This window comes from Vicugna pacos, chromosome 6, assembly GCF_048564905.1.
Source record: "Vicugna pacos chromosome 6, VicPac4, whole genome shotgun sequence".
NCBI classification, from domain to species: domain Eukaryota; kingdom Metazoa; phylum Chordata; class Mammalia; order Artiodactyla; family Camelidae; genus Vicugna; species Vicugna pacos.
The window spans coordinates 94,009,197-94,023,459 of record NC_132992.1 but is presented as its reverse complement, the minus strand read 5'-3'; the positions used below and the strand labels follow the sequence as shown (position 1 = coordinate 94,023,459).

Sequence of the window (14,263 nt, the reverse complement as noted above, 5' to 3'; positions counted from 1 at the left end):
GACATGAAGGTCAGAGACAGTCAACAAGCCAACAGGAAGGCCATACCAGGAGCGAGAGCACTGGTTCTCAGAGGCGGCTCCAAACCACACCTGCAGCCTGTTAGAAACCTGGTCCTCTGCCAGACCTGCTGAATCAGACGCTCTGGGGGCAGGGCCCAGCACTTACTCAAGAAGCCCACCCAGAAATTCACATTGGAAAAGAAAACAAAAGTATACCCTGCAAGCATTAAAATCCTAATAGGAAAGAGGGCCTGATAACAGAACATTCACGGAAGGACACAAATGACTAAAAATATATAATCCGAGAATGCAAATTAAAACACAATGCTACACTTCTCCACTAACAAAGAGTTGGTGACAGTGCACAGGAGCGTGGACCGGCACCATCTTCCTGAAAAGCAGCTGGGCAAAATATTCCGAGAGGTGTAAAAGCTCTATATGCTAACCTGTTTTAGGAACTGGTATTTTTTTAAAAATCCAGAATCTTGAACAAAACCTAAAACTGTTCATCAGTATAATATTAATGGCCCCCCAAAAGGCTTAAAATTAAACGTTCCTTAATACAAGAACACTGAAATCATGAGTTATGTGGTACAGCTCTAGGATGCAATTTTGAATATGAATATGGATAAATTTATGTAGCTACTAATTTTTTTCCAAACTTCTTGCTGACATGAGTAAAACCTTCATGCATTAAGGAAAAACACAAGACTGAGAAGAGGCCATCAAATTCCCAGTACTAGCACGATGACAACTGTGTAACCAGGCTGCCTACAGACAACAAATCCCAGTTACGTTCTATGTGCATTATTTACAGTAACAATATGGCCAGTGTTGGCCAGAAACTCTCATGTTCTTAATAGGCATGTAAATTTTTAAAAAACTCCTCTGGAATGAAATTTAGCATAATCTACCAAGATTTTAAATGCAAATACCCATGACTATAACATACTGTATAACAGTAAAAATTTGCAGACTTAAAAGTCCATCAACAGGAAGCCTGTCAAAAAATTCCAGGACTATTTGTAAAGCAGAGCACCACACAGCCATGAAAAAGACTGTGCTGCTGTCCAAGCACAGAGTTGCCATGGTGCTACCACAGTGCTAACTTTCCCTCCCATGTTTTTTGGGGTTTTTTTTTTTGGTTTTTTTATTTTATTTTTTAACTTTTTTTTTACTGAGTTATAGTCACTTTACAATGTTGTATCAAATTCCAGTGTAGAGCACAATTTTTCAGTTATACATGAACATACATACATTCATTGTCACATTTTTTTCCGCTGTGAGCTACCATAAGTCTCACCCGTGTTTTTTAAAGCAACCACCTCTTTGATGGTTACACTCCTCTCTGTAGAGCCCTCCCTCCCTCCTCACCCTTCACACTGTCCCCATGCCTGCTCAGGTCCCCAGCTCCATCCCCAGAAGACCCCACCTCCGGGCAACCTACTTAATGCTATTCAATTCCTTTACCAAGAGCTTTTGAGTCAGGAAACATGCCCAAGTAACATGAGGTGGAGGGACAAAGGCAACCTGGTCCTCAACTTCAAAGAATCACGATTCCGGGAGAAGAGATGACAAAATTCAAACAACCCGACGCCAAGTATCGCAAGCAAGTGCTGTGAGAGGGGTGGGGCAAGGGTTATGGGGCACAATGGGGCCAAGAGGCACATGGAACCCTGGATTCATGAAGGACAGAGAGTTGGACAGCGCCTCAGAAAGATGGGGAGGGGACTAGGAGGCAGAGTGGGAAGGCTATTCTGGACAAAAGAACACTTTGGTACACGGAGTCCTATGGGGAAAAAAATCTTAAAGATTCAGTTTGGCCAAAACAAAGGGTGCGTGTGAGCTTTTCTAGGAAGGCTGGACTGGGTGTAGCCAGGCAGTGTCTGTGCCACAGGGTGACATCCTGCTAGAGAGCTTGCCAAATATTCTGAATTTAACTCTCGGCTGTTTGAAGAGAAACGGATAATAAGGCTGGAAAAGGAACTTATACCAGTTTATAAAAATATATTTCAGGGCATTTTCATTAAAAACACTGTTTCTATGTAAAATTAAGATAAAAGGAAAACTACTAGCCTGTAGACCAAGGCCAGGATATTGAGCATGGTGGCCACGTCTGGGTGGTCATGGCCGGAGGTCTTCTCCAGGTCCTCCAGGGCCTGCTTGCAGAGGGGCACGGCAACCTCGTAGCGCCCCTGTGAGGCGTACTGGATGACCAGGTTGTGGAGGGTGCGCAGCCGCGCCGGGATCTCGTAGCCACCCTGCTGGGCAGCTGCCGCCGCACTGCTGTGCTGCTGCTGAACTACACGGAGAGAGTTCACTTCTGGTGAGTTCGAAGAAAACCAGCCAGATCACACCCATTCATTCAGACTTTCTTCTCTAGCTTTGGTCCTAGTCAGCACGCTGCCCCCAGGCTATGGAAGCCCCTCATCAGGACTGGGTAAGAACAGTAACTTGTCAGTGGTGGTGCGTGCCCGCCCACAGTGCAGTGAGGCTGCTACTCTCGACACCAGGAAAACTCATTCTGCCTTTTTCACTCCGTAAGAACCCACAGATCACGTCTGAACTGGTTGCACACGCTCTTGTTAGCTAGGGGCCAGTTTAACATGTTACTATATCCCAACAAGAAAATGGCTTGAAATTGTTTTGGGAAACACAACCATTCCGAGTGCGCACATGCTCCTGGGAGGCAGGCTGCAGGCACACCGATTACGGCAACTACACTCAACAGGACAAGCCACCTTCTGGCTGATGCCGCCATTTAAGCAACACTTCCACTTACTTCCTTGACCGGGGTCATCATCATCATTTGGGAAAAGGTCATCCAGAGGTTCTTTGGTGGAATCGGTGTCTTTGTCCTCCTATAAAACCAACCCAGGACAATCTTAGTCTTACAACTACTATAAATCCTGCACTGGAAATCTGACATAAATTTCATTTTAATTAAAAATAGAAAATATGGTTCATTTTTCAGATCACATATAGGATTATCCACAATTGGGCTTATCCATCAGGTTAGTGAAGAGTAATAAAAAGCTTGCTAGACTAAACTCAGGTGCTCAGTGCGAGCAGCGGCAGACCATGATAGCATCTGTGCCTTAGGGTCCTCCCATGTCCTAAAGACGTTCAACGGAGCAAGAAAACCCTTACTTGGAATAAATTTTATTTGGAAATCACATGATTAAGATGGAAACTCTGTGAACACAGAACTGTTGGGCTAGACCCTCCCTCTCCCCACCCTCTGCCCTCCACCTCCACCGCAGGACCCCTAAGGGCAATCTGACAGCCTGTGACTGGTGTCTCCCACTGACTGCTGGTGAGGACGGGTTAAAATACATGTGGAGACAACTGACCACAGCCTGACTGGGTGAGAAGTGAGCATCGTCCTGGGGCAGACAAACACCAACCACCCCTCCCCTGGAAGGGGCAGTCTGAGAGGGACTTACAGTCACTTTTGTAACAGTCCCATTTGTGATGCGTAATACAAATGAACTCATAAAGAATCATTAGACAAACCTAAGCTGAGGGACCATCTACGATGTAACTGGCCTGTGTTCTTCAAAAACATCAATGTCATGAAAGACAAAGAAAGACTTTTTCCTTTCTTTGGAAGGACCAGCTCCAGATGACAGTTGACTAAAAAGACGTGACAACTCTGCGCAGCGTGCAGGCTTGAGCCGGATCCTGGAATGGGGTGGGAAGACCAGCAAGGCCTCTGCTGAGATAATCAACAAGCGAGGACTCTGCACTGCGGAGGAGATGAAGCACTGTGCCTGAGTTCAGCCTCCTCAACCTGACCGGGCCCCCGGGGTCCACGGAGAACGCCCTTGAGCTAGGGAAGCGCACCAGCAGTGGGAGGAGGAAGTGGCAGAAACAATCGCTCGGCCCTGCCCATCGGGGGAGCTCACTGCACCCAGCTCTTCTCCACGCTAGACATTTCTTCAAAATAAAATGTTCTGAACGTCCCAGACTCTATGACACCATCTTTCCCAGCTTGATGTTGCCCAGTTTTCCAGGTGACTCCCTGGCTGACACCAACATCGCCACATATTCTTATTCCCACAGCAGCCTACAGGAGTACATCTTTTAAATTAACACATTAGTTGCTCCTGACCTCAAGGTGCAAGGGAGAAATACAGCCTAATAAACAAGCCTAATATAGAAGGAGGCTATGGACTGTGTCCCCCTCAAAATCATGTGTTGAAACCCTCCCCTCCCCACAACATGATGGTATTTGGAGACGGGGTCTTTGAGAGGGAAAAGGTCAGATGAAATGACGGGGTGAGGCCCTCACGATGGGATTAGTGCCCTAATAAGAAGAGACACCGGAGACACTCTCTCTCCCTGCACTGCCAACCCGCCATGTGAGGACACAGCAAGAAGGCAGCTGTCTGTAAGCCCGGAAGAGGGTCCTCACCAGAATGCAGCCATGCTGGCACCCAGCCTCCAGAGCTTGTGTATGGTATTTTGCGATGGTAGCCCAAGCTAAGGCACAGGCTAAGTGTAGGTTTGCTGGTGTAATGCACAAACCATTCCAACAGGCTCAGGATGAGGGTTCAGACTGGAAACACAAGTATGGAACTCAACGGTAGACAGACTAGGTAGTGAACAAGCCTAGCACCATGTAGGCATTAAAAAAAAGGTTAGCTAAAATGCAACGAGAAGTCCTGGACTGGCTCCTGGAACAGAAAAGGGACACATTTTAATGGAAGGACTGGTGAAATCCAAATAAAGGCTGCAGTTCCGTTACCAGTAACGTAACAACATTAATTTCTTACTTTCAACAAAGATACTCCTACGGACTCAACGTTCATGTCCTCCTACCAAAAATTCCTACGTGAAAGTTCCAGTGCTCAGCATGGTGACATCTGGAGGCTGGGCCTTTAGGAGGTAACGTGGACTAGCGGTCACAGGGTGGGGCTATCATGACGACATCAGTGTCCTCATACAACTCAGAGGAAGACACACTCACTCTCTCTGCACGCAAGCACCAAGGAAGGCCAGGTGGGACACGCCGGGAAGAGAGCCCTGACCAAGAGCTCGACCAAGCTGATCTCAGACCACAGGCTCCAGAACCAAGCGGAAGGAACGTCCCTGTTTTAAGCCATGCAGCCCTCAGTACTCTGGAGACCACAGTGTCCCAAGTTAACTAAGACATGTACTCAGGTGATGGAAGATGTGACTTTAGAAGAAACTGGGTGAAGGGTATATAGGAATTCTCTTAACAAAATCATCTCAACTTTTCTGTGAATCTAAAATTCTTCCAAAATAAGAAAGGTTACTTACAAAAAAGAAAAGTTAACTGAATCAGAGATAAATAGTAGACGAAAAACAGTAATTAAGACTGGGATGAACATTCAGATGGCCAACGGAAAAAGAAAAAAGCAAGACCTTTGGGGAGCCCTAACGTTCCAGGAACTATAAGATAAGCTGGCAAGGGAGACGGAGGAGGCATGAGTGAGGGAGCAGGAGTGCCAAGTGGTGTCCTTGGCAGGGTGGAAGGGACGTTCAAAGAAAAAGTCAAGATCCACAGTGCCATAAAGCAGAGGGAGCCCTGGGTCTGGATCGCAGCTGGCTAGGCTGGGTCACGGCTGAAGGGAAAGTGCTCTGGCAGCGTGATGGGTGTGGAAGCCAGACTGCAGGGGGCTGGGATGCTCAGGACACCTCAAGCTGAGACAGACCTCATGGAAGGTCATGGCGCCTCTTTGCACTGTACCTTGTATTTACACAGTATTTTCACATTTTCTGACCACTGTTCAAAAATACACATATGAAAAAAAATACTCCAAGGAGAATTCACATGACTTGCCAGGGACTCAGTCCCAAGACCCATAATCCTCGGTCTTGCTCAGTGGAACCACTTGAGGGGAGTGGAAACCCGCGGCCTTGCTGAGACCCCCACCGCGGCAGCGGGGACACCGCGCTGCCTCCCTCCCTCAGGGCCACTTACGGACGGGGAGACGTCATCGTCATACTTCTTCAGCTGGTTCATGAATTCCAGGTGCTTCTTTTCTTCCTCCAGCTGAGCCACAGACTGCTCACTCTTCTGCAGTTTCTGCTGCGTGTTGGCCAATTCATCCCGCAGCCACTGATTCTCCTGGCATAGACGGCGGACCTGCGCACGCAGTTTCTGCTTCTCTGACTCAACGGCATTCAGGTGATTGGACAGAGCCATCATAACCTGGGCAGACAGAGAGGGTGACGGCATCGCACCACTCGGTCCAACCAACCCCACCTGCCATCTCCAGCAGCACCCGGGCTGCAGCTCTAGCTTACACCGCAGATGTGTGCTCCAAGTACACGCAGGGAGTGAGTCATTTACCTCTATCCTCACCCTGCAGTCACAGGCTACATTCAGGACATGATCAAGAATACTGCATGTTCAGAACATCTACAAAAATACTTATTTTTTTCTGTCTGAGAGCATCGCAAATGGACCAGCAATGCACAGGCAGCTACTCTTCTGATGAAGCTGTATTTTTTTACTTTCAGTCTAGACAACTCCAACAGAATTTCTCAGAGACCTTTTCCACCAGTGAGAGCACGTGCACGTGCCTGCGTATGTGTGCAGAGTGTGCAGGTCACTCTGTGAGGGCTGGTGGTGGAGCTGAGGTGGGGCAGGCTGACAAGCCTTCCATGTTCCACGGTTAAGGGAGGAAAGCTTGGTGGCTAGCACAGAGAGTCAGAATTCCCCAACACATTCACAAGCTGAGATTGTATCAGGCTCTACCTGTGGTGCACTGACGAGGCTCAGGGACACCTGCCTGAGGCCGTGCCCAGTTCCTGGGAGGACAAGAGCTGAAAGAGCTGGGGAGAAAAGCTGGCTTCAGTCTGTTCTCTCTGCAGACCATGCACCTGCGCTTCCCTCTTTACTATCCTCCTAGGTTTAAAAACTGAAACTCCAGAGGGTGGGGCTGCTTCTTCCTTCTTTTAACCCCAGTATCTGCCAGACTGAAAAAGGAAGTTCACATTCCTATCGCTTTTCAACACACCACTTGCAAAATAATAGATCACAAGAACTAAACAAAGTTCTACAGTTAGCATCTGTAACATGGTTAGGATGAAGAATTCTAAAATTAGGGTATGGAGAGTCACTTTGGTCTAGGAAAGCAGAAATTGGTAACCTAGCACCCCATTTCTGCTTCATTCATTCACTATATAAGAAGAAAACTAAAAAAGAAAGAAGCCAATTTTTAGCATATTTAATTTTACCTAAAATACGCTGGCAGAGCCACATGTTGGGGTGGGGGCTCACACCCAGGTATCTCTAATTTTTTCATCTGTCTAGTTTGACAGAAACAAAGATTCAGTCAAATATATAAAGCAATCCTGTCTTGGGATATCAGAGACTATTAACTGTTGGCCAATATTCTCTTCCCCTTCTTCCTTAGGCTTAAGAGCCTGGAACTTTAAGTGAGCAAGACAACATTCCCCAGGGTCTCTCACAACTAGGTGTGGCCATGGAACCAAATTCTGGCCAATGAAATGCAGGCAGAGTGCTGTGCACAGTTCAAGGAAGTGAAGCAAGGAGGCACGCCCTTCCGGTCCCTTCCCCGTCTCAGGACAGGGTTACGTGGCTGCAGCTTGAACTCTCAGCCCGCGAGACAGGCTGTCTGCAGTGCAGTGATTGCAGCAGGTGGCAGGGGCCTGGGTACCCCTGACAACCACGCAGCTATACAACCTGTCTGGGACAGCTTACCTGGGTGTCTGTTTTACACACAACTATGATGCTTAAGCCACCATTTTTGTTTTTTGATACGTGCGGCCAAATCAAATCCTAATTGACACACAGGGTTCTCTCTGTTTTGACTCTACTGTTTAAAATTTAGACATGCCCATCATTCGTGTAACAAACATAACCCACATACAAGTTGACCTCTATTACTCTGTAAGTATCTTCCTTCCAGTTTAGTTACACTGTGTATTTCAGATGAAGTCTCCACTTTTCCAGACTGCTAAGGTCATGTCCATGCCTGAGGATTTGTACCTGTGCCTCACTCAGGCCAAGCTCCAACATCTCCAATGACTTCCGGATCATGTTTGATTTCTCCTCCACCAGATTACTTTCGTCATCTTTCTTCAAACACTTCAGTGTCTCCAGTAAACTTTGTAAAATGGAATTGTGCTCATTCTTCAGAGCTTCTAGCCCCTGAATTACTTGCTTTGTCTTAGAAATAATTTCGTCCTGCGTGAGCTTCTCCAACTTATCTTCCTTTATGTACACCATTGTGGACATGCTGTCGTACATTCTAGGATGGAAAAAGAGAAAACACATATCTCATTACAGGCTTAATTTTTGTTACCCCTTTAATAAAATGCTTTTGAAGACTTTTTTTTTGGTGAATAATAAATGTGTATATTTGTACCTTGAAATACTATATTATGTACTCTTTCTGTTTTTCCTTTGCAGACCAATTTAACTACTTTTCTGGCTTATGTCTGAATTCTTTTTTATGGAAGAAATGACAACAACTGAAATTAATGCCCAAGATTAAAAGCAGCAAAATATCCAAATGGCATTTCCAAAACACACAGCCTCAGTGAACAAAATTCTCCCTGAAGTTTGCAACCTTTTCTTTCCTTATGAAATGCAGAAGGGACAGTAAATTCTTGGTAACACATTTACCAGACAAGGCCTTGAGAAGTGGTCACACCTGGAAAAAGAAAAGGCAGCAAAGGAACCTGGGGACGACAGAGAGGTGAGCGGAGGGCTGCACGTGTGCAAGGCAGGGTGGGTAAGAGAGGGACACAGGCAGGACGGCCAGTGCTGCAGAGGCTCTGGGAGGAGGAGGGCCCAGCATGCCCCCAGACCAGACTAGCCAAGAGGTCACGGGGTGAACCATGTGGTGTCTGGGACTGGCTTTAAAATATTCCAGTGAGAAGGAAAAGGAAAGGGGAAAGGGGCACATAAAACAATGTCACCAAGTGGTGGCGATAGCTAAAATTAAGCAAGAGTTCTTCTTACTATCCTATGTCCTCTCTAGTTGTGTGTATGTTTTAAAATCCCCTAATTTAGCTTTTTTTTAAAAGGCCACAGTGGTCATTAGGAAAGCCTGTTCAGGAGTGACAGAGATGGAAGTCAGATTGTATGTCAGAGCGATTTCCTTCAGAGCACTTACCACTGTCTTCACAAAGCGTTCAGCCCCCTGAACATGAGCTCTATTTAAAAGGCAGAGACTTTATCGTGTACCCCACTGTCTGCATGGTACCTTGGACAGCTCCTGACCCCCACAGTCCGTCTGGTGAGTGGATGAGCTGGTAGATGCTGGCTGAAGGGAAGCAGTGTTGCAGCAGCAGATACATGCTACACACTCCAGGATTTGGGCATGAAGGGCTACACGCAGCTGATGTCAGGGTCACATCTGTCCCTGCACCCGCAGTTTCATATTGGAAAACTGATTTTTTTTGCATAATATTAATTAAGACTTTAAAATCCTCTGGAAATTCAGAAGTTGCCTATACGACTATTCAGAAACTCACCTCCATACCACGAAGAGCCCAGAAAACAACAAAAGAACACAGGCAACTCCTCCATCTGACAGCCTACAGTATCATTAGATTTGTTATAAATTTATTCAGCTTGTGGCTCTCCAACTCCAGGAGAACAGGGACCTCATTTGTCTTATTCAGCAGTATACTCTGAGCCTGTCACACAGTAAATGCTAAATACGTATTTGCTGAATGAATGAATGAAACATTTTAGGACTAGCTTCCAATAAACGGGATTCATACCCCTAGGTTAAAGTGCTGATCTGAGCACTGCCTAAGGTTTGCTTTCCAGAACTCGTGTCCCTACAGAAAGGAAAAAAATAAAAATGAAAGCCTCCTTCACCTTTGGCAGTGATGTATTCATGTACTATTTCCTAATAATGCAACATTTATTCTTTTCTTTCCCAAACTAGATGATACAAGCATTTACTGAAATGTACTCTGAGCTAGGCCCTGGCATACACAGGACGAGGGCCTCACCCTCTGGGACATGCAGATGAGAGAAGACAGGTGACAGGAACTTACGGTGGGAGCATGGTGGGGACAAGGGGGCAGCGGCACTTCCACTGGAGAGGGGAGGCCAGCCATATGGAAGAAGTGACCCCCGACCCCAAGGTGAGCCGCTCTTATCAAATGAGCACATTCTCTCCAGACGAAGGTGAAGTGTGGAGGGCATTGCCAGCTGCAGAACATCAGGGCCACAGCAGAGGTATGAAAGTGCCTGCAGGTGGCTGCGAGCAAGGCACACAGTGACAAGACTAGAAAGGCAGAGGGGAGCAAGGTCACAGGACACCTGCATTCTACAGGCAGGAGCTGGGGGCAAGGGGGAAGGGGGCTGCAGCAGGGACAGGAGCAAGAGGAAGGTTCTGGTGACGACGCCACAGAGCAACCCGTCAGACACACTGTACTCATTTCCCCAGCCCTCTGCCAGCTTAAGGTTCGCTGCCTCTCTTCAGAGAGCCAAGCACCTAGCCAGCAACTTCCCGGTCTTTTCCAACAACATTCAACCCAAGGGACGCAAAGGAGAGTCCCTAGAACTAATAAATGACAGCAACTTCATTACTCAGACCAGTCTGGAAAGTAAGTGCTCTCAGGGTGTGAGTGGGCAGCAGTCCCACCCACACAAGAGCAAATCCTGTCCAATCATAAAACGGTCGATGTCAGCACCGCCACAGGTTATAGTGGTGGCAGAAGAGGGAAGAGGGGGCAGTTATTGTTTACGTAAGAGAGAAAGGGGGAAAAGAGTGTTTATACAAAAGTAAAAAACCATAAAAAGTTAAGACTTACTACAGGAAAAAAGTCAAAACAAAGTAAGGAAGACATCACCTTAATTGAGGGGATGCATCTAAAGAAACCCAATTTTAATTCCTTAAGGAATATGTAGTAAAACTGGTGGCAGGGCACTGCATGCTCACACACCCCTGTACAGGCTTTAACCACACACACGAGCAACCGAATACAAATGTTATCTGCCTGCACACGTGCGCGCGCGCACACACAAACACGAGTTGCTTAAGCCAGTTTTTTTTTTTAATTACCCTTAAAAGAAAATTAATGAGAATCTAAATGCCCTTGGAGGGTACTTGGCTCTCCTGGGCAATGAGATGACAGGTGCTGTGGGCAGCTGAGGCCTGGCAGAGGTCCCCAGACCTCCTCGGGTCTCAGCGGGCAGCACCAGGCTTTCGGGAACATGGGAAGGTGCAGGTGAGGCACTAAGCACAGCAGCTGACAGTCACGCAGGAACCACTCAGTGACCAGGGCACCCTCTGCGCCCAGAGGCAAGGAGTAGGGAACAGCCCTACTAAAGGACCGCTCAAGGTCTGCAGATACTCCCTGTAACACAGGCCTCACTGCTTCGCAAGATAGTTGGTTCTTGTTAGACTGCTCTAATATTTAGTTAGAAACTTATTCCTTTTACTGAGTTCATATCTCCCTCCTTGTAACTTCTACCCATTGAGCCAAATTCGTCCCTCTAAAACAAACACAAAATATATTTACTATCTCATCCACAAGATAACATTTCAAATATACTGTGTTACAGGCATACAGTTCTCCGAATCGTCCATCGTCCAAACTCACGCCTCATGCCACTTCCCAGGCATGCCTCAGTCACAGCAGTTTCCTTGTCTCCCACCTGAGTCAGCAGTGCATGGATAGAACAAGGGAAGTACACCATGGCATGCATACCTATACTGCTTGATACCTTCCTTATTTCTAAGCTAAGCCACTATAACCAAAGGTGGGTTATATAACAACAGTGCTAAGGCAACTGGATTATTTGGTGGGGTGGGAGGGAGACGCATTCCTACCCTTACTATACACTAAAATAAGTTCCATATTGATTAAAGAACTAGAGGTTAGCTCACGGTGAAAAAGAATATGAAAATGAATGTATGTATGTTCACGTATGACTGAGGGACTGTGCTGTACACCAGAAACTGACACAACACTGTAAACTGACTATAGCTCAAAAACAAAATTTTAGAGGTTAAAAAACCTCTAGAAGCTAGAATAAAATTTAGCCACAGGTCTCTATGCATATGGGTGAAGGTAAAGAACATTCTATGAATAAAATGTACGAGAATTAAGACTGATAAAGAGTTTGCTTAAAATAAAGCTCCTGAAGTGTGGTCTAGAGACTGCATGCCTTTCTGAGGGAGCACTGCTTTGCAGCCCACGCCGAAGAGCTCAAGAGGTCAAGAGAGAGGTTACCCTGGTTTCTTTTTTTTTCTCTCTTCAACATGCAGAGTTGTATTTTTTTAATTGAAGTACAGTTACAATGTGCCAATTTCTGGCGTACAGCACAATGTCCCAGTCATGCATATACATACATATATTCATTCATTTCCGTATTTTTTCATTAAAGTTTATTGTAAGATATTGAATAAAGTTCCCTGTTTGTTTTTATCTATTTCTATATACAGTGGCTAACATTTTCAAATCTCAAAACTCCCCAGTTTATCCCTTCCCACCTCCTTTCTCCTAGCAGTAAGGCTGTTTGCGAGTCTGCTTCTGTTTTGCAGGTGAGTTCAGATTTTTTTTTTCAGATTCCACACATGAGCGATTATCATATGTCGTTTCTCTTTCGAGGTTACACTGATTTCCAAAAGGTAAAAATACTGAGTGTCTAGGTTGACTGAGACATCATATTTTGTCAGCCTATAAATCACACTCCCTAAGACGTCTTCCAACTCTAATGCTGTGAATGCCTTGAGGTGACTCAGTGGAACAATGAATCAGCTGGCACAGAGCCTGGCGCTCGCAGGCACCAATAAGTATGTGCGCAATAATGAACTAAGCAGCTTTGGAGGCACTGCATCTGAGTCCAGTACCCTTTCCTCCTCTCACCTGCTGTGTGAACACCTGGAGCCTCAATCTCACCACGCACCAAGTGGCATGGACACACACCTGCCCTGCAACGTGGTAAAGGTTCAGAAACATTCCCTTCCCTCTGCCCCTCTGACACACTGGCCTCAGGTTGTCTTAATTACCCATGGGAAATTACTTATTGTGCTTTTTTTTCCTCAAGAAAGAGAGAACTCTTGAAAGTCCCATTATTTGCTCTGTGAAAGCAAAAGAACTAAATTCTTAATGCATAATCTCCAAGGTAGAACCTGACAAATCTAACATCTGAGATGAGTTCCTAAAAGGAGAGAAGCCTTCCTAGGATCACACCTCTTCAATCCACGGTTCAACAGGCAAACCTGTCATGGCCTCCGAAGTTCCAAGTCTCCAGACTCAAGCCCCCAACAAATCCTGTACTGCGTCTTCTGATGGTAAGTGTCACTAACTAAAATAGTGAAGACAAAAATAATCCTAAAGCTTAAGTCTTATTTTTATTTAGTTTTAGAACTATTTTTGTCTCCGTTATTTTAGACAGTGACTCAATCTTAGTGATTTTTATTGGGTAATATAACAGTTTTGATAGGTATTTTTAATATAGTCATAAAGACATAAACAATCATGACTGACCTAACCAAAATTAAACTGAGTCTACTGGGAGGCTGTGAAGGTGCGAAGAGTGCACCTGTGTGGTAAGGAGAGGCAAGGAAAAGGGAATCCTACACACCTAGAGCAGGAAGTCAAATACTGAAAAATCATCAGGTAGCAATACAAACACGTTATTTAGAAATGGTGGTGATTATGGAAAATCTTAATTTCACTTAAAAGAAGTGAAAAGTTATTTCTGTGGATAGGGAAGAGGAGAGCAAGTGAGTGCCAAAAACCCAATCTTACAAAACGACGTGCCTCTAAAACTGCACGCGCACTGCTCTGGTAAGATACAGCAGGAGGCTGCTCGCCCCTAACCAGACCTTTATCTGGCGGGCCGGTCCTGGTCCTCTGGCTGAGGGGGTGAGTGCCGGTCTCCCTGCACTCCCACCCACACGCCACCCCGAGGAAGCAAGTCACTAAGTGCAGCCACACTCAGAGGGTGGGGAGAGGTAAGCGCCCCAGGAGGGAGCGAGTCCATGGACTCCCCCGCAGCACCCGTCTCTGCCTCTCCCCTCACTTGTCACTGACCTCAGCGCGGGCTGTGGAGCTCTGTGTTAATACTCTGGGCTACACCTAAGAACACTAACCATTAAAAGTAGCACATTATTATGTTGCTCAAACTGTTCCAGCCCTGACCATGAGAGCTCTTTCGATTACTTCTGTGTCCCCTGCCATGCCCCACCCTTTTGTTTTTCAGGCCCATTTTGTACTCGCCCTGCCCCAGCCGTAGAATCAGTCATTAATCCAAGGAGCCTGGTTGGTTTGGTTGAATGGTTTAGAA

The 14,263-nt window shown here is 46.2% G+C and overlaps 1 protein-coding gene and 1 long non-coding RNA gene across 17 annotated transcripts in view; one reads left to right on the top strand and one right to left on the bottom strand.

The window, feature by feature from the left end:
* KLC1 (kinesin light chain 1) overlaps positions 1-14,263 on the bottom strand; it is a 51,777-nt gene that overhangs the window by 26,475 nt on the left and 11,039 nt on the right. For all 15 annotated transcript variants that reach the window (XM_072963800.1, XM_072963804.1, XM_072963801.1 and 12 more), the window contains exons 2-5: positions 7,988-8,249; positions 5,951-6,181; positions 2,783-2,861; positions 2,077-2,302 (exon numbers count right to left, since the gene is read on the bottom strand). In XM_072963800.1, coding sequence (XP_072819901.1) covers positions 2,077-2,302; positions 2,783-2,861; positions 5,951-6,181; positions 7,988-8,248 — 797 coding nt within the window. In that variant the 5' untranslated portion in view covers position 8,249. The remainder of the gene's footprint in view (positions 1-2,076; positions 2,303-2,782; positions 2,862-5,950; positions 6,182-7,987; positions 8,250-14,263) is intronic.
* On the top strand, positions 8,419-11,705 carry LOC140697021 (uncharacterized). 2 transcript variants are annotated; one of them, XR_012073850.1, is made up of 3 exons: positions 8,419-8,699; positions 9,903-9,999; positions 11,531-11,705. It is a non-coding gene; the product is annotated as an uncharacterized lncRNA (long non-coding RNA). The 2 variants fall into 2 exon arrangements; XR_012073849.1 differs by lacking the exon at positions 8,419-8,699 and adding an exon at positions 9,037-9,242.